This window comes from Nerophis ophidion, linkage group LG18, assembly GCF_033978795.1.
Source record: "Nerophis ophidion isolate RoL-2023_Sa linkage group LG18, RoL_Noph_v1.0, whole genome shotgun sequence".
In the NCBI taxonomy this organism is placed as follows: Eukaryota; Metazoa; Chordata; class Actinopteri; order Syngnathiformes; family Syngnathidae; genus Nerophis; species Nerophis ophidion.
In genome coordinates, this window is record NC_084628.1 from 16,832,270 (window position 1) to 16,858,314 (window position 26,045).

The 26,045-nt window shown below is 41.5% G+C and overlaps 1 protein-coding gene across 8 annotated transcripts; it reads left to right on the forward strand.

Annotated features, from left to right (window-relative positions):
- Nucleotides 1–249: 249 nt before the first annotated feature.
- Nucleotides 250–26,037, forward strand: LOC133536793 (C2 domain-containing protein 3-like). Of its 8 annotated transcripts, XM_061877352.1 has the most exons (34): nt 250–508; nt 4,767–5,036; nt 5,116–5,273; nt 9,695–9,876; nt 9,946–10,091; nt 11,328–11,460; nt 11,534–11,668; nt 11,744–11,891; nt 11,972–12,081; nt 12,166–12,363; nt 14,279–14,394; nt 14,492–14,610; nt 14,681–14,812; nt 14,883–15,293; nt 15,377–15,528; nt 15,615–15,858; nt 15,949–16,123; nt 16,192–16,375; nt 18,685–18,857; nt 18,924–19,059; nt 19,141–19,409; nt 20,563–20,640; nt 20,733–21,338; nt 21,410–21,736; nt 21,858–21,996; nt 22,062–22,135; nt 22,211–22,416; nt 22,484–22,614; nt 22,702–22,848; nt 22,910–23,064; nt 24,461–25,076; nt 25,161–25,257; nt 25,612–25,665; nt 25,797–25,934. In XM_061877352.1, the coding sequence occupies exons 1-33, from the start codon at nt 457–459 to the stop codon at nt 25,642–25,644; spliced, it is 6,252 nt and encodes a 2,083-aa protein (XP_061733336.1). In that variant the 5' UTR covers nt 250–456; the 3' UTR covers nt 25,645–25,665; nt 25,797–25,934. The 8 variants fall into 8 exon arrangements, with proteins under 8 accessions (XP_061733336.1, XP_061733332.1, XP_061733329.1 ...); XM_061877348.1 differs by lacking the exon at nt 25,612–25,665 and having other exon boundaries at nt 15,615–15,897; nt 16,000–16,123; nt 25,797–26,037; XM_061877345.1 differs by lacking the exon at nt 25,612–25,665 and having other exon boundaries at nt 25,797–26,037.
- The last annotated feature ends 8 nt before the right edge of the window (nt 26,038–26,045 follow it).

Below are 26,045 nucleotides of genomic sequence, written 5' to 3' on the forward strand. Positions count from 1 at the left end.
TATTTTGCACTGTGATACAATTTAATAAATCAGAAACTGATTACATAGTGCTGTATTTTACTTATTAATCTCTTTTTTTCAACCAAAAATGCTTTGATTAGGGGTACTTGAATTAAAAAAATGTTCACAGGGGGCACATCACTGAAAAAACGGTTGAGAACCACTGAACTAGAACATAAAGTTGACGGGTAATAAGAAGATAAGTGTTGCCATCTGCTGGTGACAGCCAAATGCCTGTTTGTAAACTTGAACTCCATTTCCCATCATGCACCTGTGAGCGGAAGCCGAATTCAAGCCTAACAGTTGGGCGCGCTATAGAGACGTCTTCTGTTTGTATTTCACCACCAAACACTCCTTTTAAATGTTTTACTTTACCAGCCTATCATTTAACATGCATACCAAAGTCCTGCTCGCCTTGTTGGCCATTTCCGCACCTTATATCCCCAACGTGGTGGCATGAATAGCCAAAGGCTGAGGTCCGTCAAAGTCGGGGACTACAAGAAGAAAGGTAAGCTCTTGTTGTTGTCAGCAAGCTCGCTAAGTTGTCATGCATGTAATAGTAGTTGTAATTGTGCTTAAAGTAGTATGTTTTCTAACTTAAATGGTGGTCACGTTGCAGGTTGATATATTTTACTGTTTATGCAAGTAGCATAATGGCCTAAGTTTATCCCTAAGGACGCTAACTATAGTTTAGCTTTAGAAAGCTCTCAATGTGAATGTGGTTATTTGTCAACAGTGTGTGGTTTAAATCATCTGCAATATCTGAGGTATTCCTGAATTCCTTTCAAAGTACATTATTTTACACGGAATGATCAAAGGTTATTAATGGCATAATAATAAGATCATAGTACTTACCACTGTGGTAATGTAATCAATCAAGTTAAAGGGGATTGATTGATTATTTTATTAGTAGATTGCACAGTACAGTACATATTCCGTACAATTGACCACTAAATGGTAACACCCGAATAAGTTTCTCAACTTGTTTAAGTCGGGGTCCACGTGAATCAATTCATCCACAGTCCTTATGTAAGACAAGAACACGTGTTTTTCCATCCATCCATCCATCCATCTTCTTCCGCTTATCTGAGGTTGGGTCGCAGGGGCAGCAGCCGAAGCAGGGAAGCCCAGACTTCCCTCTCCCCAGCCACTTCCTCCAGCTCCTCCCGAGGGATCCCGAGGCATTCCCAGGCCAGCCGGGAGACATAGTCTTCCCAACGTGTCCTGGGTCTTCCCCGTGGCCTCCTACCGGTCGGACGTGCCCTAAACACCTCCCTCGGGTGGCATCCTGACCAGATGCCCAAACCACCTCATCTGGCTCCTCTCGATGTGGAGGAGCAGCGGCTTTACTTTGAGCCCCTCCCGGATGACAGGACTTCTCCCCTTATCTCTTAAGGAAGAGCCCCGCCACCCGGAGGAAGCTCATTTCAGCCGCTTGTACCCGTGATCTTGTCCTTTTGGTCATGACCCAAAGCTCATGACCGTAGGGGAGGGTGGGAACGTTGATCGACCGGTGAATTGAGAGCTTTGCCTTCCGGCTTATCTCCTTCTTCACCACAACAGATCGATACAGCGTCCGCATTACTGAAGACGCCTCACCGATCCGCCTGTCGACCTCACGATCCACTTTTCCCTCACTCGTGAACAAGACTCCTAGGTACTTGAACTCCTCCACTTGGGGCAAGTGGAGGACATGTGTTTTTCTTTTTTATTTAATATTAGTGTGAATGTTGTCCTTCTATATGTGTTGGCCCTGCGATGAGGTTGCGACTTGTCCAGGGTGTATGCCGCCTTCCGCCCGAATGCAGCTGAGATAAGCTCCAGCACCCCCCGCATTCCCGAAAGGGACAAGCGGTAAAAAATGGATGGATGGATGGTATTCTCAATATTAGATAAATGCGATCAAAAGTCTGCTTCCAATGGAGCCTATAAATTAATAATGTTCTGCCTAGGGCTGGGCGATATGGCCTTTTTTTAATATCTCAATATTTTTAGGCCATATTGCGATACACGATATTTTGCCTTAGCCTTGAATTAACACTTGATACATATAATCACAGCAGTATGATGATTCTATATGTCTACATTAAAACATTCTTGTTCATACCACATTAATTTATGCTCATTTTAAACTTTCATGCAGAGAAAGAAATCACAACTAAGTCCATTGACCAAAACTGTATTAATTAAACAGTTATTAGCAGGTGACTTTTCAAATGATGTTCCATTTTAGCAGTAACACTACTTCTGGTAGAAACGCTTGTGCCCCACACTTGACAAATTCAAGTTGTCTCTTCGACATCCCTGCTTGAAGCCGAACCACCGCCAGACGATGGATCCCCTGCTGTTTTTCTTGGGAATTAATTTTTCCTTTATTCGCACATTTTTCTCTCGTATTACCACTCACACAGCTTCACGAGCATCACAGCTAACGTTAACCAGTGTGCTACCTCACTGCTCCGTGAGGGCGTTTACGTATGTGACTTATGACGTGACAGTATGTGACGTGTGTAAGTTTGTGCGCTTGCTGTCTGTGAGAAGGAGACACACGAAGAAGTGGGAAGAGCATGTAGTTCAATGCCCGCAGCTAAAAGCAACTGCGTGAGAATGTATACTCGAATATCATGATATAGTCATTTTCTATATCGCACAGAGACAAACCCGCGATATATCGCGTATATCTATATATCACGTATATTGATATATCGCCCAGCCCTAGATCTGCCTATAACGCCCTTAAACAACATCCGGACACCTCTATTAAGGTTTTATATACATGCTGTAAGTGTGTGTAATGTAGAAATGGGCACATTTATAATAACATTTAATATTTAGGTATTCTGCTCATTTTAAGCATACGCTAGTGCTGGGCGATATGGTCGAAAAAGTATATCTTGATATATTTTTACTTAAACTCGATATTCGATATATCTCGATATGTATTTTTTGGTTAAAGTATACATATCAAAAATATAAATTTTTGAGCGATATTCAGTGAATGACAACTGCACGGTCAGTGGCACTTTTATTAACCTAGTTAGTCAAGATGGGTATTAAGAGCACAGAAAAGAAACTGTTTAAGTACTACAGAATTACATAACATAAATAAAATAAAAAAGATATTCTTTCTACGTAAAATAAATAACATAGCTGTGCAAATAATACAAAATATATCAAACTCAGATAAAAAAAATACATTTGCAGGCAGGCACTTTGTGACGGCGTGGCGCAATGGGAGAGTGGCCGTGCGCAACCCGAGGGTCACTGGTTCAAATCCCACCTAGAACCAACCTCGTCACGTCCGTTGTGTCCTGAGCAAGACACTTCACCCTTGCTCCTGATGGGTACTGGTTGGCGCCTTGCATGGCAGCTCCCTCCATCAGTGTGTGAATGTGTGTGTGAATGGGTAAATGTGGAAGTAATGTCAAAGCGCTTTGAGTACATTGAAGGTAGAAAAGAGCTATACAAGTACAACCCATTTATCATTTATTTATTTATTTATATTTCCCTTCATGGTTCGATAACCTGAACTATCTTGCCTCTGGTTAGCCTGTCACTAACCAAACGTGACTCATCATAGTAAACAACCAGCCAATCATGGAGGTTCTTGTACGTGCAAGCATGTCTTGGAAGGAGGAAGGTGATAGGTTTAGTAGCCCATGGAGGGGGAGCGGGTGAAAACAAGGAACACAACACATAAGCGGCGTTTGGTAATTTTAACAAGAAATAAATTATATCGACATAACAATATTTTTTACTTCATATCTTGTTTAGAAATATATTGATATATCTTACAAACACGATATATCGCCCCGCCCTATGTAGGGCATTATTTCAAAATAGTATCATGATTTTCGCTTTTTGATTTTCAACATCACTCGGCTGGGATAGGCTCCAGCACCCCCCACGACCCCATAAGGGACAAGCGGTAGAAAATGGATGGATGAAGGGTTATTACTAACTGCAGACTTCATGAGAGCCAACAAACAATAAAATGTCACTTACTGTACAATGTCTGCTGTCATTAGGATGCCAACTGCTAGGACGTTTATAAAGTCCCGTTTAGATAAAAAATTACTCACAAACCTCGCAAACATAAGAGGGGCGGAACCATGCGTCTTTTCGTGTCGTTCTCGCCATGTCCCTTCCTAAGTTGGCTGTCAAAATGTACCAACTTGTCGGAATACGTCCTCATTCTTTTATTATCAAGGTAAGAGGCATGATTAATGATCTACAGTTAACTTCTAGGGAGCAAGGAAGAGAGTAAAGCGCTCATTTGCCGATCATGTCGAAATGAACACACAGGCTCGTTATCACGGCGCAGCTAACAATAGTGCGTCCGCAACAACAATATCACTAATATATTTTATGGGCGGAATAGAGGACATTTGCATTCTAATTTATGAGTTAAAATGCAAAAAATAATACATCCGTCTTCATGTCTTTCATAATGATTCTGAACGATAGGCAAAAAAAAATAAAAAATTGCAGGTCCCCTTTAAAAGCATGTCACACACAGTCACTCCACAGTACATTCATGTAGTGAAGACAACTCAGCAAAGTCGATTAAATAATGTCATTGCTTCTCCTGCAAGCTGATGGTTGATTGCCAGTGGTTGTAATGCTAACCAAAAAGTCCTACTAAATAGCAGCGCCTGTTTGTGATGCAGCTGGTGAAGTAACATTTTCCAAATTATCAATATTTAGAGTATTTTTCATTTATTTTTAGTCTTCAAATGTATTTGTTGAAAATACTTTCTTCACAGTCCCAAGCGATGTGTCGCCCTCCACAAGCCTTCCTCCTCTGGTGGAAGGTCAGCTCAGTTGCTTCCTGCGGGTAACGGTCAGTCAGCTGATCTGGACGACCCCGAACCCTCCACTGGCGACGTTTGTCAGGCTGCGCTGGTGGGGAGAGTCATCCAACGGCACCTCCTTTAACCCACGAGATGCTTCACTGTCCTTGCAAAAAAACATCAGGACCACCGCCCGCTTCCCGGTCCACCTTAGCACCAAACAGTTCGTCTCATATCTGGCAGGTATGAAACATCAGAGATGGCTTTTTATATAAGTTGCCTTTTTTACTACGAATATGTAACATGTGTCTCTCTTACACAGATATGGGTTCATTGACGCTGGAAGTTTTGAACAAACAGGATCATTTGCTGATTGCTCAAGCTCAGGTGACAGAAATCGCCCGTCTCTGCCAGTTGCACACCATCAGTGGCTTTTACACCCTCTTATCGCCAACTTCTCAGAAACTTGGGGAGTTAGAAGTAAGTCATTATGTCTTTTATATAATTATTTTTCAGTGATGTTCACTCATGTACCAGTGTAGTAAATCAGTAGCGACCGTGCAAATTTTAGATGTTTTTTTCTAAATGCTATTAACTAATTTTAACAAGAGCACAATGCAAGTCCTTATCTCTGCCAACGCTTATTGTCACATTGGGACCCTCCCTTTTACAGCGAAGATTCTTTCCAGATTATTTTATTCGAAGGCTGTCTAATTAAAGAGAGTTGACTAGAATTGAAAATAAATAAAAAATTCTGCAAAAAGAAGTAAGTACAAACAATAGCAATACCACTCTCCACACCTGGTGCATCTTAACACCACTAAAACTAGATGGAATGATATGTGCGTGTTCAAATAAATAAGAAACAGGATGATATAGTGGCTGCACGATTACGGCAAAAATAAGATCATTTTAATTGATAATTTAGTCACGATTAATTGCATGATTATTGATACATTTAAAAACACGAGCATTTATTGTACTACCAAAACTTAACTTTATATCTAGTTTAAAAAAAACCTGGATATAAATTAGTAACAAATATACCACAACAATAACAGCAATAACAATGGCAGTATAAAAACAATAAAATGCAGTTTTACCATTTTGTTTTTAATTCATTTGTTTTACCTTTCACACTTATGTTACCACCATGGAGTGTGTTCTTTTTGTGCAAAATAAAATGTAATAAAATGTTTGTTAATTAAATGCTAAAATCCTCACATTTATTAATGCAATACATCTTTGGATAGTTTGTCTAGTATTTTCGGTCAAACCATAATAGTTTTGTAAATGTATCAATAAGTGCTTTAAGTACATTATACTTGTGCTAGGTACTTTTTTGAAACTTATTTTGTTCGCCCAGTCAGACCAGATGTGGCACACAGCACTATTATTGTAACGGGGGGAAGTGTGCTGTGTTGTTGTTCTTAGCTTGACAAGTAAAGAGGCGCCTTACTAGAGGCTGTTAAAAAAAAGAGATCGCCTCTCAAGTTGTAACCAATGTTTATACATGCATTAATGTTATATCAATGATGTCGTTCACAACAACACAAGCAGATGAAATGTGTTGCGGGTGTATGGATTGTTCTCGCGAGCTTTATCCTCGTAGTTAAAGGCCTACTGAAACCCACTACTACCCTCCACGCATTCTGATAGTTTTTATATCAATGATGAAATATTAACATTGCAACACATGCCAATACAGCCTTTATAGTTTACTAAATTGCAATTTTAAATTTCCCGGGACTTTTTTCTTGAAAATGTCGCGTAATGATGACGTGTACGAGTGACGTCACGGGCTGTTATGAATATGAGCGCTGCACACACACACACAGCTAAAAGTCGTCTGCTTTAACGGCATAATTACACAGTATTTTGGAGATCTGTGTTGCTGAATCTTTTGCAATTTGTTCAATTAATATTGGAGAAGTCAAAGTAGAACAATGGAGTTGGGAAGCTTTAGCCTTTAGCCACACAAACACACGGTGATTCCTTGTTTAAAATTCACGAAGTTGAAACTTTACTATGGATCACAGCGGACATGGATCCCGACCACTTGTCAACCAGCAGGCTTCGGTGAGAAAATTGTGGTTAAAAAGTCGCCACTTACCGGATATCAGCTGAGCTTGCGCGTCCCGTACAGCTGCCGTCGACTTCCCTGAGACACTGCGCGTCAACACCCGGCCGTGGACGTACACTTCCGACTATCAGGTACTGTTAAACTCACTAAAACACTAGCAACACAATAGAAAGGTAAGGGATTTCCCAGAATTATCCTAGTAAATGTCTCTAAAAACATATGAATCCGTCTCAATGCAACGCGATTGCAATCGCATTTTTTTTTATAGGTTTTTTTTTTTTTTTTTTTTTTTCAAATCCTCAATATCCTCAAACATGAATCTTTCATCCTCGCTCAAATTAATGGGGAAATTGTCGTTTTCTTAGTCCGAATAGCTGTGTTTGTTGTAGGCTCCCATTAAAATCAATGTGAATATATGAGGAGCCATCAACATGTGACGTCATCTTCTGCGACTTCCGGTAGAGGCAGGCAGGGCTTTTCTCCAGCTGCAAACTTTATCGTGGATGTTCTCTACTAAATCCTTTCAGCAAAAATATGGCAATATCGCGAAATGATCAATATGACACATAGAATGGACCTGCTATCCCCGTTTAAATAAGAAAATCTCATTTCAGTAGGCCTTTAAGTCACTATTTTAAGTGTCTGTCTCGACATCGATTGCTAAGCTCAGAAATGGGCGGTTGAGTGTGTCAGGGATAAATGAGCGCTACCGAACACATGCAATAATGTGCATTAAAAATGATCAATTATCAATTGCCCTCCCACCAAATAAACAGATCTACATGTGACTTTTTCCACCCCAGAAACGCTAAAACCCACACATAAAGAAAGAAACACTTTAGAGCTTAGATAGTTTAGTAATGTTGTCTTATCTGCCCCACCAAGATTGGCTTCAGGTCTGGCATAGGTCAAACTCACTTAATGTCCGACAATTGTCAAATCAAACTCGATTTAAGACCCCCCGAATTTCATTATGAGATTTAAATTCGATTTAAGACCCCCCGAATTTCATTATGAGATTTAAATTTTCCTAAATCGGTGCCATTTTTTTGGTCCAAGTTTTATGGAAATATTATTGTAGCAAAATTATTTGCACAAGTATATCTCAATTTGTTTGTGTGTGTAATCCAATGTGCATGTGTGTTTACTAATTTGTGTGTCTGTATATCAATCTGAGTGTGTGTATCCAGGCGTACATGTGTTTTCGATCCGTATACGTATGGTTTAAGTTGTCTGTCTGTCCCTAATCAGAAAGAGCCCTCGATAGGCTATCTACTTCCACGTGACTTTTGCGACACTTCTGCCGTGTAATGTTTGAGCGCACACGTCCATATTCATGAACGTGTAATACAACATGTGCGCGTGCATTCAGAAGTACGTGCGTGTAATACAATCTGATGTGTGGCTAAATTTAACCAACTACTGATGACACCGTGCAATTTAAACCATTCAGAAACAATGTACAGTGAAGGTGCATGAAAGAGATACGCCAAGACCCGCCTTGCGTTGTTTCTCATTGGCTTAAATTGCGTAGTGTCTTGCGTGGTTGGTTAAATGTAGGCACTATGGAATGATGACCTGGTCCAGGATTGGTTATTTCGAGCTGCCTGTACAGCGATTGGAACGTGTAAAAAAAAAAAAAAGAGTTGTATGTCTGTAACTTCCCCTTGCCTTTCCTTGTACTCACCACTAGTTGACGCCTTGCAGCCACTGATCATCTTATTCTGTGTTGAAGTCAACAACTACGGGCGACTCTCAAACACTTGCTCAGAGCAGTCAAGTTTCACTTGAGCGTGAGAGACACGCAAATTTAACCCTTTCACACAAAACACGCCACACTTGTAATTTCTCACACTTATATTCCTCATTTACTACTCCCAATTATTTTCATCATAATAAACTTTGGTTTTGCAACTTGCCATAGTTCGAGTAACTTTGATTGATTGATCAAAATAACCAATCCCAGACCAAGCCATCAATCCACTGTACCTACATTTAACCAACCACGGAAGACACTACACAACTTAAACCAATTAGAAACAACGTAAGGCAGGTCTTGGTGTCTCTCTTTTGCACGCCTCATCTGTACGTTGTGTCTGAATGGTTTGAATTGCGTGTTGTCTTCAGTGGTTGGTTAAATTTAGGCACCCCTCAGATACGCAAACGCAGATTGTATTACACGCACGCACTTGTGAATACACATGCTCAAATTTTACAGGGCAGAAGTGTCGCAAAAGTCACGTGTAAGTAAACAGCCTATCGAGGGCTCTTCGTGATTAGGGACACACAGTTAAAGTTAAAGTACCAATGATTGTCACACACACAGTAGGTGTGGTGAAATGTGTCCTCTGCATTCGACCCATCCCTTTGATCACCCCCTGGGAGGTGAGGGGAGCAGTGGGCAGCAATGGTGCCGCGCCCGGGAATCATTTATGGTGATTTAACCCCCAATTCCAACCCTTGATGCTGAGTGCCAAGCAGGGAGGTAATGGGTCCCATGTTTTATAGTCTTTGGTATGACTCGGCCGGGGTTTGAACTCACAAACTACCGATCTCAGGGCGGACACTCTAACGACTAGGCCACTGAGTAGGCCTAGTGATTAGGGACACACAGAGAATTTTAAACACACGTACGTAGATCTGAATACACACGCAGAGATTGAGATAATCGTTTGCCAATCATTTTGCTGCAATAACCAATAATACTTCCATATTGTTTTACCCTCACCAAAGTTAACGGCAATATGTTGACTTGATACATTTTTGCTTCCTTGGCTGTGGTAATAAACATTCTCCATTGCTTCTCTAAAACTCATAGGTGTCCCTGAGTTTGGAGCCCCTGGTTGAGGTCCATGAGAGCATCAGCTCAGCGCCAACTGCAGATTTCAGCACTGAAGCACTTCAGGTCTCCTCGCTGGCCACTACGTCTGTGGAGCCTGCAGATCTTAAAGCGAGCAGTGAAAAAAAATCTGAGCTTTGCAGCAAAGGAACCACAGCAAGGTTTCTCTCATTATTATTTTAGCATGTCTAAAATGGGATTAAAATCCTCTTTTAAATCTCTGCTTCCAGAAAGAAAGAGCACATGATTTCCCAAACCACCCAGGTGGATAAAGATGAGCGAGTAGAGAATGTGAAGCTGGTAGAGAAACGCGGAATGGCTGTGATTCCTTCCAGTCCGAAACCCTGTGCCCAACCGAGCAATGACATCCTCTCAGGTATGTCACAACAAGTTTTCTTCACACCAATCTCGTTCGATAGATATGGTATTGCTTATTTCAAGGATTTAAGGAACCAGAACACACGAGATTATCACAAAATTTAGTGCCCAATATCTCAGATTTAGCCCGAAGTGTGTGTGTGTATGTATATATTTATATATGTATATATGTACTTTAATTAATAGCGTTCATTATAATAGGAATTCATTATGAATTGAAAAATAGAATTGTTTGTGATATGTAGGGCAAATACGATCTAAAAACAATTATACCAAACTAAATAAAATAAAAGCTCAGCTCAGCACATTTGGGACACGTGTGCTCGATAAGTGGTGTCGGTGAGGCGCGGGGGATTAATATCCATTCCTATAGTGCACCATTGGAGTTTAGCAGTCTTAACAGCTTCCAGAAAGAAGCTGTTACTCAGTCTGGTGGTCCTACTGCGGATGTGCTGCAGCCTGCCTGCCTGAGGGTAGGGGATGAAAGAGAGATGGTATGATTGTTGGTGATAACTAGAGCCCTGCTTTCTGCATCTGCTGAGGAAGATGCCTCTTCTGAACAACTTTAACCACCCTCTGCAAAGCCTTCCGCTAATAAGCCGTGCATCTGCTTTGCCATGCCGTAATGCTGGTGCTGAGGGTGGTTTCCACCACACATCTGTCAAAGTTCTCCAGGTCGGAGCGATTTCATCCAGCATGCTACAACTTTTTGAGGAAGTAAAAACATATTCTCGAGCAGACAGGAAGTGTTGTGGCTGGGACAGGGGGGTGTTTGATCTTCCTGAAATCCACCAACATCTACATTGATGCAAATGTTCCACCAAATGTTCTACCTCCTCCCTGTACTCGGACTCATCGTTGTCTGTGATGCATTTCGAAACTGCTGTTTGTGTATTTGTTTCAACAAGCTTAAAAAGTTACATTGAGGAACATCACATGATTACATCATCCAACATGTCCGAAAAGGAGTTGGAAAAAGCCAAGCTTATTTCATCTTTCCTGTTCTCCATTTTTCTTACAGATCATTCAATTACACCATATGTTAAACATGTTCAACAAACATTTGATCCCTTTTTAATTGTTGACAAAAATGTCATACAAAAAGGAGTTAAAAAATGATACAATATTGCTTGTGAAGATACTTTTATTTAATGAGATTAGGATACATCTACTGTAGATATTAGATGAATGTGTGGATAAAACACTGGAGTAAAATCTGATAATAATTGATCAGTTATTCTAGAACGTGGGAGCAAACTTAGGGACGCCATGGTGGTTTCAGCATTGAAATTTGACACTGGTCCTGCGTCGGTTCTGACTGACTTTCAACTCCCACTGCAGAGGGACAACACCCAACCACCCTCCATGTGAGTTGCACAGATAAATGCTTGAAATCCCTCGATGAGACATAGTTTAATAGTATTTTTGTTATGTCTTAAGGCCCTCTCCATCTACAATGTTCCTGGAAAATATCCTGCCTGGCAAGTCAGCTCTCAAGCACGTAAATGACGTTGTCGCAGGAGGTATCCGTCCTGGTGAGATGGATCACATAGCTGTGGATCTCGTCCTCGGCAGGTACTTTACGTTTTGTATTTTTACCCATATTATTTTCAGCCAGTTCACCCTGATCCTAGGACGCTTTGTCTTCAGGTTGAAGACACCTCCTCCACCGCTCAGTGGGGTTGAAGCCCTTTACCCTGAATCTCTGTCCACTCATAGCAGTGTTTGCGGAGACAGCGAGCTCAGCGACCCACAATATGATCAGAGCTTGCTGGAGCATTTGTTTTATAAAACACCTGTGAGTAGTTCATATTTTTTCCTACAGTGATAGGCGTTTTGCTTTTTTGGGGGAATGCATTTCTTGTCCTGTTTGTACAGATGTCAGATTCAAGACTAGATGACGCAGAGGTGGACGTTCAAAAGCAGAAAAACAGTTCATCCAGGACCAAGAATCAGTTAAGACAGTTAGAGTGCAGGATGAGCGACAAGTAAGAGTATTTGACTTACCTTGAGATTTACCTGTCTGATCAAGCCAAAAGACTCATTATTTGCAATGCCTGTATGCTGTCTAGTCCAGTTGAAGAGCTCCATAACTCTCTGGGTGAAGTTGATGTTCTTTTAAGTCCGGAGCAGATGATGTTTCTGAGCTTGATACGACAGGCCAATGTGAGCATCGACTCCATGAGCGTCCCAACAGAAAGCGCAACGCTCCCAGCAAGAAAGTACATGAGCAAAGGGAAAGCTCCTTTACTGCAACGTAATAAAAAGTGGTAGGTGAAGTTTTATAGGGTGCCATTTTGTAATGATTTTAAAGTATTTTAAGTAGTAATCCCTACCTGGAACAGTCTGGTGTGTCTGTCGCTTTAATGCTAATGAGCTGTTGTCTGTCGCCTATGAGGGCTCGGCCTCAAAAAGCGTTTTTGCGCACTTTTTTAAATTTTATTTTATTTTTTTATATACATATCCACTGTAACTACACTTCTCTATCGCAAAAAATGCCATATATCAGGGGTTGTTAACCTTTTTGACCTTTGGGCCCTATTTTATCACTACAGAGGAGCCCTGGCCCTTTAAAGTATTAACACTAAATTAGTAATCTTACTCAAAAATGATATCTACCCTACTTACACGTTACAACCTTGTCAAATGATATGAAACAATGTGTCAATCACAAATATTATTATTTATTTAACACATGAACCTTAGGCATATATCAGGCTGATTAGAACAAATACTAACAAATATACTGGATTAGAAAGGAGTCATAGATACCTGCAAAAAATGCATTTACACACAATTACTTTGTGCTGAAAAAAATTTAATTAATAATGAATATAGTTAGCCTTGGCGACTAGTCCAAGGTGTGCACCGCCTTCCGCCAGAATGCAATTGGGATAGGCTTCAGCACCCCACACGACCCCGAAAGGAACAAGCAGTAGAAAATGGATGGATGGAATAATGAATATGTTTCTTAACTAAGCTGTCAATGAAAATAAAGTGCAAATGAGAATACACCTTTACCGCTTTAGTCATAATTTTTGGGCGTAAGTAACTTTTCTCTTTAGCTTTTAACTTTAGCTCCAGACTTCTTCTGTATGCTGATATTGTCATCACTGCCACAAGTGGTGGAATGGTATATTACAATTGAGCATACGGCTTTGTTTTAAGATGTATAGTGAAGACTGCTTTTTTAAACTTTGAAACTATACCAATATGAGGGCAATTGAAATATACTATTGTAGTATTCTTCACCAATTTTAAATATGTTGGCCCTGCGATGAGGTGGCAACTTGTCCAGGGTGTACACAGCCTTCCGCCCGATTGTAGCTAAGATAGGCACCAGCGCCCCCCGCTACCCCAAAGGGAATAAGCGGTAGAAAATGGATGGATGGAATTTATTAGAACTGTGTTGTCAGAGGTCTACCGTTGATGCTGGATTTAGATGTTTAAAAGTAGTATATAGAAGTAGTTTATAAACTCTACTGGGAACGCATCACTTTGTGTGTTTGTAACATTAAAAGCTACAGACACACAAACCAACGTGAATGCAAAGCAAAACTTGCTTTGTTTACCAAGCTTTCCTATAAGCAGTGGTGTGTATACACAGGGCACTAGGACATAGCACCTGCACAACAGCTAAGCACACAGTAGTACACAAGTTAGACGTGCGTAATAAGGGTCATTAATCGAACAATATTGCTGTCTAAAACACAACATTTGTCAATGTAAACAGGTATCAAATAAATATAGATTCAGTTTCTCTATTAACAAATGTGTCCACATCAATGAGCTTAATTTAATCGTTTGTGGTGGACATTAGGTGTAGCAAAAAAAGGCATTTTAATTTTATGACTACCTAAATCCATTTCAAATCGTTAATAATAAATAGGTTAGTGTTTTTCATACCTACCAATGATCTCTTGTGGACACTTTTGACACAGTTCACTTGATCAAGCCTTGCCCAACATTCCACACTGCATAATGATAAAAGTATATGTAGGATTTGTGTCGTATCGTATTAATATTGGTATCGGACCATAATTAGGGCTCCAATATAAGCATTTTACCGGAAGTGAAAAGTGGTATCGGGACACACCTAGTTAAAACATCATTAAAAGTCGCATTTGCATTAAAGGTATCCCAAATAATGATGTGAAACTAAAATACTGTTTCTTTTTTTGATAGCACTTATTTTGTCGAGTATACGTTACCAAAGACTTCCTTATCCAGTCGACGTGGTCGAAATATTACAGGAGAGGGGGAGTCGACCAGAGTTGTTTCCAGCAAAGTCACAGAAGGAGGTATGACATGTTGGAATCAGCCACAAAAGCCTTTTTGTAAAAACATTTTTTTGGCAACGTTACCTGATTCACAAGCCACACTTTTATGTATTTTAAGTGGTGACGTTCCATCAGCGCTCCGTGTTTCCTGTGCGCTTCAGTAAAACCGCCATTGAAAAGTGGTGGGCAATGGATCTCCTTTTCAAAATTTACTCCAGAAGAATTGACCAAAAAAAGGCGAGCCTGTTACAATACAAGTTCATAAATTATAATACCTGTGTTCTAACGGCTGCTGTTCTTTTTGCAGGCGGTTCCTGTCGGACAAGCCACATATCCACTGCGCCGTCTACTGCGGAGCAAGCAGCTCAGCCAATCTCTTGCTCTACCAGTGCACGGTATAGAGGACAACAGCGAAACAAAGGAACTAGGACTTCTCAGGGTAAAACAAAATGCCTTATTGGAGCCACTGCTTATTTCAGGTCTGTTCAGCCACATGTGCTCTTTTGTAGGTGCTGTTAGAACTTTCTACCAACAGCAGAGAATCTCCTGAAACATTACCACACATTATTTGCAGTCCTCAAAGAGAGTCTTCGCGTGTCAGCATTTGCGCAGAGGACTTATCCGTCAACTCTTTAGAAGATTTCACAGAGAATGTCCCCATCCAGCAGAAAGGCTTCAAAGTAGCCTCTCCACATCTTAACCCCCACACAGCCTCTCCTCGTAGATCTCAGCAGCAGATGGAGGAAGACCCAGAGGTCTTATTGCATATGCTGCTCATGGTGCCAGACGGAAAGAACTTCAACTGTGGGCCCATGCAGGCTGTTAATGTCTACTTCAACTGTAAGCTCTTTTGGTGCGATGAGATGGCGAGGTCTGTGGTCAGCTGGGGGCGTGTAAACCCTTCCTTTAACTTTGCTCAGGTACACCCCACACACTGAACTTCCTTTTAAAGCACCAGGAATTTGGACTTTAATTTGAATGACCTTTTTATCTGGACTTTTAGGTAACTCCTGTGGCTTTGACTGCAAAGCTACTGGAGAGGATGAAGGACAATGTGATGGTAATTGAAGTGTGGCAGAAAACCGGAAGCTCCAGTGAGGAGAAACTACTCGGTCTTGTCAAACTACCTCTCCACCAGTTCTACATGTCATTTAGGCAAGTGTTTTAGAGGTTTTTTTTTTAGCATTGGTGATACGTCATGCAAACTTGCTAACTCTCTACCCTTTCCTCATTCTCTCCAGGGACTCCAAGATTGCCCAACTTCTTCTACGGGCACAGTACCCTGTTTTAGGGGTGGACTGCTACCTCCCAGTCATGGATGTGTTCTCCAGCACTTGTAATGGACACCTCAGGGTCACTCTGGCTATGGGCCGTTTCGAGCAGGTACTCGCTCTGCAGCGCACCAGAGAAGACGAAATCCACTCACTGGGCTGCCCCGTGAGACCGGTGCATCTGCTTGATCACCAGCCTCATCCACCAGCAAAGGTCTTTTTTTCCCCCAAATTGCACATGCTCAGTTGCAATGTAAGTGTTTAAGTATTACTTTCACTTTCACACTTCCTGTTTCTCCCATAGGTGACTCCAGCGCAAGCACGAGCAATGAAAGAGCATGTGTTTATGATTAAGGTTGAGAAGGTCTCTGGGCTGACACCTCTCCAATCAACGGTGTGGGGTGAGGCTGACTGTTACGTCCAGTACAGTTTCCCTTGTCAGGAAGGTGCAGAAATCGACGCAGCCCTGGATGAGCATTGTAATGCACTTTGCTTAGATTTCTTTTCTACTGTTGTATATCATACCGTAGTGTTTTATCTCCAACAGACACCAACCTGAGGCCCTTTCGTACCACCACCACTCTCTGTGTTCCTGACCCAGCATTTGGCCATACAGAGACACACGTGCTTTTGGCTCCTGAGGGCGTCCCAGTCCAAAAGCTGCTGCTCAGCTCTCTTTCAATACAAGGCCTGAGCAGCGGAGGGGGTGTCCATTTTGAAGTGTGGTGCAGGTTTGTAGCCTTTGAAGAAGGGTTTTCCTGCCATTTGTAGCCAAGGTTACTAAAAAATCTAAAGATGCGGGGGGCCACTTAATGTTTACAAATGTTTAACATTTTGTGTGTGTGTGTGTATATATATATATATATATATATAAAGACAGGAGGCTTTTGTTATTAAGACTACATTATGACTACATTTTCTCTTTATTGTCTGTTTGATTTATTTTCTACATTTCTGCTTTTAGGTTTAGGTTCTATTTAATTTCTACAATGTGCTATAAGCAAATAAAGGGGAAAAAAAGATCTGCAAATTCCAAGTACGGTGGTCTGGGAGTGCAAAACACTTTAACATCTCATGAAACAAATTACAATTACACAAACCACATTTCCAGATAACAACAATTTAAAATTACAGAAAATGAATTAATAAAAGACAACGCAACCAACAAAAGACAAAACAACTTATAACTACACAAACAAATTTAACAAAATACAAAACAACTTACAATTACTCAAACCAAATTACCCACAAATAACGCAATTTAAAATGACCAAAAAAACTAACAAAAGACTACATAAACAATTGCTAAAATGAATTAACAAAAGACCAAACAACTTCCAATTACGTACACCAAATTAACAAAGAAAAAAAAAACTTACTAATATACAAAACGCCCATCCATCCATTCATTTTCTTCCGCTTAGCCGAGGTCGAGTCGTGGGGGCAGCAGCCTAAGCAGAGAAGTAAACAAATTGAAAAAAAGTACTGCGAAATGTGTTTACAGTCAACCGGTCCACGAAACAGAGGTGAACAAGAGCTAAACGCTGATGGCTTGCCACATGGGCGGCGCCCCGTAAAAGATCTGAGAATGAAAAACAAGAGGGAAAGAAAAAAAAGGCCAATCCCAAACTATGATACTGTAGGAGGGGCACTGTGGGACGAGGAGAAAAACGTTGGCAAACATAAGCACACATTACGACATACAAAAACAAAGGTGTTCCAGCTCAGACAGCCTGCCACATCAGCAGCCAACACACAGTGCACCTTTGTGGTCGAGGGGATGAAGTGGTGAAGGCTTGGGATGTTGTGTGTCTGTGTGTCTTTGTGTCTGTATTGTAATGTCCATAGATGCATGTGTGTACATGAGCCTGGAAGTCGCTCCGTTTGGCGTCACAGCCTTGTGCCTTAGAGTGGCATCTTGATCACATGTCAGAGTCCTTTAGGGATAGGTGAAAGGATGTCAGGAGCATCTCACCACAGCGTTCTTACTGGGAGAGTTATCAGCAGCCACAATGCCAAGGCCGGTACGAGGGCGCAATAATATAGATAATGATTGTTTTGGTTAGGGTGACCAGATGTGTTTTAATAGCTTGTCTATTTAATTGTCCCTTCTGGTCCTCAAATTAATTTGGCCTTGCAGAGAAGAAAGCTTCGCCGAGATGTTATCCAGCTTGCAAATTAGTTTAAAATGGTTAAAGTGCCTACAGCCCTGCCTATCCCATCAACTGCCCATCTCATTATCATGACAGGCAACTTCTGTCTACCTTCAACAGCTGCCATCGTCTAAAGAATTTGTCAATACACAAAGGCAACACACAATCCCAACAGCAAATGAGCTGTTATCATAGTTACAAATACAGTAGATGTCAATGTCCTCGACGAAAAGAGTCGCCAGGCACACAACAAATGTTTCGTAAGGACAGACAGGTTTTTGTTGTTTTAAGTTAATTTCGAACATGCATACATTTACAATAAGATATGTCACGTATTTCCATTTTCTCATTACAAAATGTCTGAAAAGGCTCTTCCGAAGCTGAACATCTCATCCTGAAGATCTTGTCAATTTTTTGGGGAAGCCAGTCGATCAATTCTATTGTTTAAATTTTGGAGAGCAGTGCAAAAAGAGACTCAAAAAGTCAAGACAAGACAAAAAAGCAAAAGCAGGGAAGATAAGGGAGAAAAGATGGAAGCGTCCGCCTTTGTTGACAGCCAGAGAGAAGAGTTAATTTCACAAGCCAAATTAACAAAAGACAAAATAATTTTTATATGCAGAAACCGGAATGGGAATGTTCCAAATCACAGTTTGACAACCAAGACACTACCGGTAATTAGTTTGTACATGTTTTTGTACAAATTGCCTTTTGTTAATTTGTGAATAGTTTTATATTTTGATAAATTGGTTTTGTGTATTTGTAAATTGTTTTTTCTTTTATTAATTAGTTTTCCATATTTGCAATTTGTTTTGTGAAATGTAAAAGTGTCTTACAATGCCAGGCTACCGTAATTAGACAATCCTTTCAGCTTGTTTATTTTCTTACAGATACTATTACCCGAATGTCAGAGACCAGCTAGTGGCCAAAGGAATTCTCCCCCTGTCCAAGTTGTGTGCCATAGTCACAATGCAGGGACAGCATGGTGATGAGGCCCAGATGTTTTCTTTGCCTCTGCTACCGAGGGCAGACAACAACTTGATGCACCAGCCTCAGCCGTCTGGTAAGCACGCTTCCCTTTGCATGGTATTTAGCAAATGTTAGTACCCTTGCGTGTGCGTTTCTTCAGGCTTGCTTGATGTGTGCATCCGGTACAAGTGCCGTCCCGTGAGAGCTGATGTGCAGACTGGCAGAGGAGCTGCCTCTAATGTGGTGACACTGGTGGTTCAAGTGCATAGAGGGTCCGGTTTGCAGGCAGCAGCCAGGTACTTTCCCAGTTTCCTTTTTTATAGCGCTCCAAACATCTTCAAAATGTCTTATCTTGCTGGTGTGAATTTGCATTGCAGAGTTATATCCCAACACGACGAGAGGTACAGTTACTTTGCTGTCGTAGGAGTGAACTCCTACGTCACCGTCCAGTTGTCCTTCTTGCCCGAGGAAGAGCAAAGGTGCACCCGTTTGACTGCCAGGACCTTCTGCCCAGAGTATAACTACCACACAGAGGTTTGCTGCGACATGCTCGTACACAAGAGCGGCGGGGAGACCTTCAGTCTGGCGGAGCAGCTGGCAGAAGCTGTTGCCATCTTCACTGTTTGGAATAGAGACAACCGCAAAGGTTCAATAACACTTGTCTTTAGTTTTAAACATCCTTTATAGCAGCTCAACATCTTTTCCTTTCAAAGAAAGCCTTTACTGCCTCCTTCAGGTGTTTGTAGCAGACTATCTCCATATTATTCACCTTTTTCTGGTAAGGATTAAATCATAAGTAAAAGTAATGGGTTGTTGGCTACTAGCTCAAAGTTTCTTTGTTTGTACTAAAAATAACACCCCAGGCTGGTTTATGTTACCATGAGTGGTTGAACAACATACTGTAAATATTTTTAAAGTTTTTATTTGTTTTGTGATTAGTGATTATGTTTTTAAAAAATTGCTTGTTGGTCCGAGGAATTTGTCTGACAGTCAAGCTTGTCACTCACCGCTGTCCGTCTACGTACACGCAAAAAACGTTCAAATGAAGCAAATATGAAGTTGCAGTCATGATTTTTGTTATGATAGAATATACATTCAATGACAACTAAACTTTGCTAAATAACTATCATTAACTACCACACACAAATGTAATGCATGTACCGGTAGGTGTATGTTACATACAAGCGTAGTTAAGTCATCCTAGTCACATCCGTTCACTTTTGCACCTGATGGTTCGGGTTAGAGCCTTGCATGGCAGCTCCTGCCATCAGGGTTTGAATGTGTGTGTGAACGGGTGAATGTGAAAATAGTGTCAAAGTGCTTTGACTACTTTGAAGGTATAAAAGCGAAATACAAGTATAACCAATTTACGTGCTTAAAATTTAGAAGAGGATGGGTTTTATCCTTAAAGATTCTAGGCCAGTGGTTCTCAGACTTTTTTCACCAAGTACCACCTCAGAAAAAACTTGGCTTTCCAAGTACCACCATAATGACCAACATTAAAATACAATCTAAGTTTTAATTAAAAACAAGGCAGAAGTACATTTAAATGTCTTGGCCACTGTAACATTACACACAGTTTAAACAGTAACACTGTGTTTATATGTAGGAAAATAAAATACTGTACCTAAATCAAGTGATTCTTTGGCGTACCATTAAACGGTGCCCACATACAACTTGTAGTACATGTACCACAGTTTGAGAAACACTGCACTAGGCATTTGTATAAAGTTTGCAAACCACTCCTTTAAAAGTATGTTAATCGTCTTGCATTATAATCTGTCATTTATTTCTTCCAGGCAATACTTTCAACCCTCCAAATGTGATTTTGGGCACAGTGAAAATTCCGCTGCTTGATCTCCTCCGGAAAACAACAGGTGAGATCCACTCCACTCACCCGCACTGCGTGATGGATTTTTTTCGCCCCACACAAATATTCTATAGTTGTGTTGATTTTCTGTGCGTCAAGGTATTTCAGGCTGGTTTGGGGTCTACACGCCCCTGGAATCCACACAAACTCAGCACACCCTGGTTGGCGGCCTTGAGATCTCAGTCGCCTTTTCCCACCACTCCGAGCGGGAACGGGTCATTAGGGCTGCTCTGGATTTGGGTTGGGAGCCACTTCAGATCCAGAATGACAATGAATGGCTTAACGAACAGGGAGACTGGGAACACCACACAAGGAAAATATCCCTGACCTTTTCCATACCCAGGGTTTGGATCCCTGTGCACTGCTTGCTCCTGCCGGGACATGAGGAGCTACAGCGATCCACATACTGCTACTTTCGCTACAAATTCTATGAGCAGGAGGCCGTCTGCTCGCAGATGAAACACCCGTGTGTGACTGAGGGCAGCGAGGCCACCGTGACCTTCCAAGGAAGTCGCACTGTTGAGCTAATGAGCTCCCAGCCTTTGTTGTGGTACCTTCAAGAGGAGCGGCTGGAGGTTCAGGTATGGGTTGCTTTCCAGAAAGACAAAAGCCAGCGGCCCCGTGACACTGACCGCCTGGTGGGCTCTGCTTTTATTGGTCTGTCCTCCCTTGCAAAGACACACCAGCAGAAGTTGTCTGTCAGCGGTATGTGATATTTCTGAAGGCTTTATTGTAATTATTTGGCACAGCTAAATTTATATATTCTTGTTTTCTAGGAGTGTATCCACTGTTCAGACGCTCGGCGATGGACCTGCAGGGTGCCGCTCTAAGGGTGCACATCAGCCTGTCGGTAGGCCGTGCGCCGACTGTAGAGGACAACCAAGCGGACTCTGATAGCCAGGAAGAGATCTTATTAGTGGCGACAGAGCCAGCACATCGTACTCCCCCACCTTCCCCTCCAAAAATATCCAATTTGGAAAGTCCGATCAACTCGAGTGAGACAACTGCACATGTCGCTATACCTCAGCCGTCCAAAATTTGTGAGGAAGATTCCTTCTTGGTGGAAATTGCAGTGGACAGGGCAATGCACATTAATCTGAAAGGTGAGCCTAAACTGTGATCTCTCTCTTAATGTGCAGTTTGGTGCTGCTGATGCAAATTAGGATATTAGGCTCTCCAATATAAAAAAACTTTTTTTTACACTTGTACCATCATTGTGGTCAGATTGTCCGAAATCTGGGAGCAGTGAAGGGGCATCATTTCTCTGCGTCTCTTACATCACTGCTGACTCTGCAGAACCAGTGTCCACGGCTGTGGTGGCCAACACAAACCGTGCCACCTGGAACCATCAGCATAAATGCCGGTTAGCGCCATTCTCCAGAAATGAGCTGTTGCATGTTCAGTAGATCAATACTTGTTTTTCGTCAGGCTTTACAAGCAGCTGCTAATTGATCCAGAGCAAAGCCTGGTGTTCAAAGTTTGGCATAAAGACAGCAGAGGAGGCAGGTTTATATTTTTTGTATTTTAAAATGAAAATGCATTTATTTTATTAACTCTTTGTTTTGTTTTGTCAAAAGAAGTGGAGCAGGTGATTGGGTTTGCCTCTGTACACCTGTCCCCTTTACTGTCTGGGTTCCAGTCAGTATGCGGCTGGTACAATCTCATGGATTTCAATGGTCAGTGTAATGGTCAGCTTAAAGTCTCCATCACACCACTGAAGTGGGTCCAAAACTTGCGTGGGCAGAGAAAAGCTTCCAGTGACAAAGCTGGCCAAAACTCAAGTGTAAGGCAAAGATTCAGTGCTACTGCAGAATAAATTGTCATTATATTAACAAGTGTTTCCCTCCCAGGATTTATCCCAGGCTGCACCATGCAGCTACCAGACAAATGCCACGTACAACAGCTTTCCTTCTCACATCAGCCAATACCCTGAGCAGCACATCTCATCGCCTGACCACTTGGGCAGACTATTTCTCAAAACGTATGCACAACACAACATAGTATCCTCCCACGATACATTCAATTAACAGTTTAAATGTTAAAAACTATTTTGCGGTGCAATCTCTAGTGAGAGCGACCGTCACCAAGAGCACATGCAGAAAGTGCGTCTTCATCATCAGAGTCTTCAGGAACAAACTGAGACTCATTTGGTCTGTAGCAGCAGCAACAGTGGCGACATCAACCTTCCCAGCTCTGTGGTCTTTTCAACACTCAGGTATCTCAGCGCAACATCACTTCTTTCAAAGAATCACAATCAATTCCGCTTCCTTACCCAGGAAGAATCTGAGCGAGCTGGACAAAATCAACCAATATTTCTTCAGTAAGATGGGTAAACGTGATTTTTCGCCCACAAGGGAACGGGACTGTCTTCACGAGAAAGACACCCATAAGGAAAATGAGCTACATCTTCCATCCCAACAAGTCCACAACGGTGAGTGTCTGAACTTCATTGTTCCCTCAGATATACTGTGGACAGTATTGTAGTTCCCGAAACCCACCAAAAGGTCCTGCGGCCTGTTACTCTAAACAACGATGAAATAATCAAAATATTCCAATGCATGTGTACTCACAATAATGTGCATTACAGTAGATCATCTACCTTTCATGGTAGATCCCCCACTATTTGTGGGGGTTACATTCCAAGACACCCAGCGAAACTGAGAATAATGGACGCACCATTATAAAAAGTAATTTTATATTCTAAACTTAATCTAAATTGATTACAGATTGATATCTTGGGGGGTAGCCCTAATATTAAGGCGACCCTACCTATAATATGTCTTAAACTTTTTTTAGACACATTTAGAATTGAGTTTTATGAATAAAAAAACAATTACAGGCCAACAGTTTCCTGCTGTAAAATGTTGGGTATATTGAATTTTGAGACACCGCCCTCTCCTAGATTCATAGCTTCAGCACTCTTGCCTGCTGCTGATAGTGCCATCAAACCACTTTACATTTAAAGGGGACCTAGTATGAATTTTGTCTTTTCTGACTTATAAATGTTGTTACAATTTTCGATACTCGTCAATGCTAAAGCATCAAATCATAAGGTTGATGCATTTTTTTTCCATGAGTTTGCACACTGTTTTGGATGCCTCTGTTCGCTGGGTTTTGCAGTCTGGCCGCGCAGTGACATCACTGCAAGGTGGAAGCACTTGTTTAGACATTAAGTAGAGTTCGAAACCATAAGGCAAGAAACTCTTCCCCCTCTGCTTAAGTCCGAACACAAAAAGGTAAGATAAAGTAATATTTTTATCTTATCGTGGCATGTGCATAATAATACTGATGTGCGACATGCAGTGACATTATTACTGCGAAAAACAGATATTTTATGCACTCTTTGAATTGACCGGCCCGTGTACAGGTGTACCTAATGGTGTGACCGGGTGAATCTATATAATGTTTTTGGAGTTTATTTTTGACAGTGTCTGGAAAAAAAATTGCAGTGGCAACTTCAAGATTTATATTCAAACTTTGCATTTTACAAAGGTAAATAATGATTAATTTGAAGTGGGTCGGGCGTGGTTTCATTTGCAATCTAGGTAGGCCTACAGAATCAAACATCTTCCAGACACACTGAAAAAACGGATTACCAAAGGGACTGCGGAGTAAAATTCACACCGAAGCACATCCAATACATATTATCTGGAACACAAGAAAGTGTTTTAAATGTAGATTAAAATAATTTCAGGTCCCCTTTATGTTGCCTGGGGAAAAAAAATCATAATTCAAAGAAAAAGAAAAGAAATCAACAAACAATGATGAACCGCAAATATGCAGGGATCTACTTGATTTATTTGCTCACCAACTATTCGGTCTTTTAGGTCAATTCCGACTACCAACTTCCACCGTCCTCCACAGCAACTCAACATCTTCTCCCACCAAAGACAAGACCTCAGGCATTGATCTAGAGATCATCTCCAGTCCACGCGACCCTTGCATGTTTTCCCAGGAATCCACATCTTGTCCAACGACATCTGCAGGCCTCGTCGCGCAGAACGTGCCCGAGGTAGAAGCAGAAGACACGGGCAGTGAAGCATGTCGATCACCATGCAGTAGTGAGGATGACGAGGAAGATTACGAGGAATTTGTCGTGGAGCCGAGGCATTTGAACGAGTTGACAACTTTGACGGATAAGACCAGTCCTTGGAATAGCATCGTGTCAGACTCTGTTTCAATTGCCTCTGAGTGCCCAGAGGCTGAACTGAGTCAGGATAATGAAGATAAAAGTCAAAACAAAAGACAGGAATCCATCAGGAAAGACGCAGGAGAGGCGAGCCAAAGCCATTCCAGTGACAGTTTTGATGGTCTGTTAGAAGAGGCATCAGACACAGACAGCGACCAGGATGTTACGCTGCAAACTGTCAATGCCAACATGGCGGGTGATGCTGGGTCATTGCCCGATGAGGCTTTGCAGGCCGACAACCCCAGACTCCAAGTGTATCCTTAACTGTGATTGTCTGTCTTTGAGAAGCTTGTAGGATTCCATTATGTCTTGTTTTTAGTTTAACTCTTCGCTCAAAGCTTGGTCCCCAACTTTTTCCTGCCCCCACGCCAGCTGGAAACCTCTCTAATGGGCATTCGCTTAGCGCCCTCATTCGCTAATTCGTCCAGCGACACGGTAAGTTTATTGCTCAATAATGAGAAACCAATCAGTCACCATTCAGCTGACAGACTTGCAAGTGCAGGACGTGGGGGCCCAGGAACACTTTACACACACACACATCAGATAAGATGAGTGAAGGTGCGTACATAATCAGTACGCAAACATCACTATTAGCGTGTGTGTTAATACATTACATGTCGAAAGAGAACGCCTGCTAAACACTTATGGACCCTTTGAAGTCTTATGTCCACATGTTTGACTAAGCATTCAAAAAAATCAGGTAAAAGGTTGGATGTTTTTATCACACAGGACTATTCAGAGGCATGACAATATCTGCAGCTGCATTTGTTTTTTTTTTGTCATTACAAGAACAAAACATTTCCTCTCCACCCTGAAAATTAACCCCTTCATCTCAAGTAACAGGTGCGAGTGTTTTTGAGCTTGGGTGATTGTATATATTAGTGGAATACTGTACTTTAAACTTGTACTTCAAGTATAGTATGCAGCCATTGCATTTTAATAACTGCAGTTCAACTCTTGCTCTACACTTGCAGGACCAGTGCGCTCTACCTCACAGGGGGCCTTGGCTGCATCCCAACATGTCACCTACATCCATGAACAGAGAGACGCAGAGATTAAGTAGAATAATTGCTCCTACCTTCGAATACGATGATGATTATTAGGACAGTGTGTGATTATTTAACATGAATTCATAAGCAGGTATGCAAACACTTTTTTCTCCTGTAAAGTAAGAAGGATATTTTGTATTTTTATAAATAAATGTGTTCTTGTCCATTCATTGT

What these genes read in the sequence shown, in the direction of transcription:
- LOC133536793 (XM_061877345.1), top strand. Translation starts at nt 457, where the DNA reads ATGAATAGCCAAAGGCTGAGGTCCGTCAAAGTCGGGGACTACAAGAAG. An exon ending in AGAAACTTGGGGAGTTAGAA is followed by an intron (nt 5,274 to 9,694) that starts GTAAGTCATTAT and finishes TAAAACTCATAG; the next exon opens with GTGTCCCTGAGTTTGGAGCC. An exon ending in CAGTTCTACATGTCATTTAG is followed by an intron (nt 15,529 to 15,614) that starts GCAAGTGTTTTA and finishes CATTCTCTCCAG; the next exon opens with GGACTCCAAGATTGCCCAAC.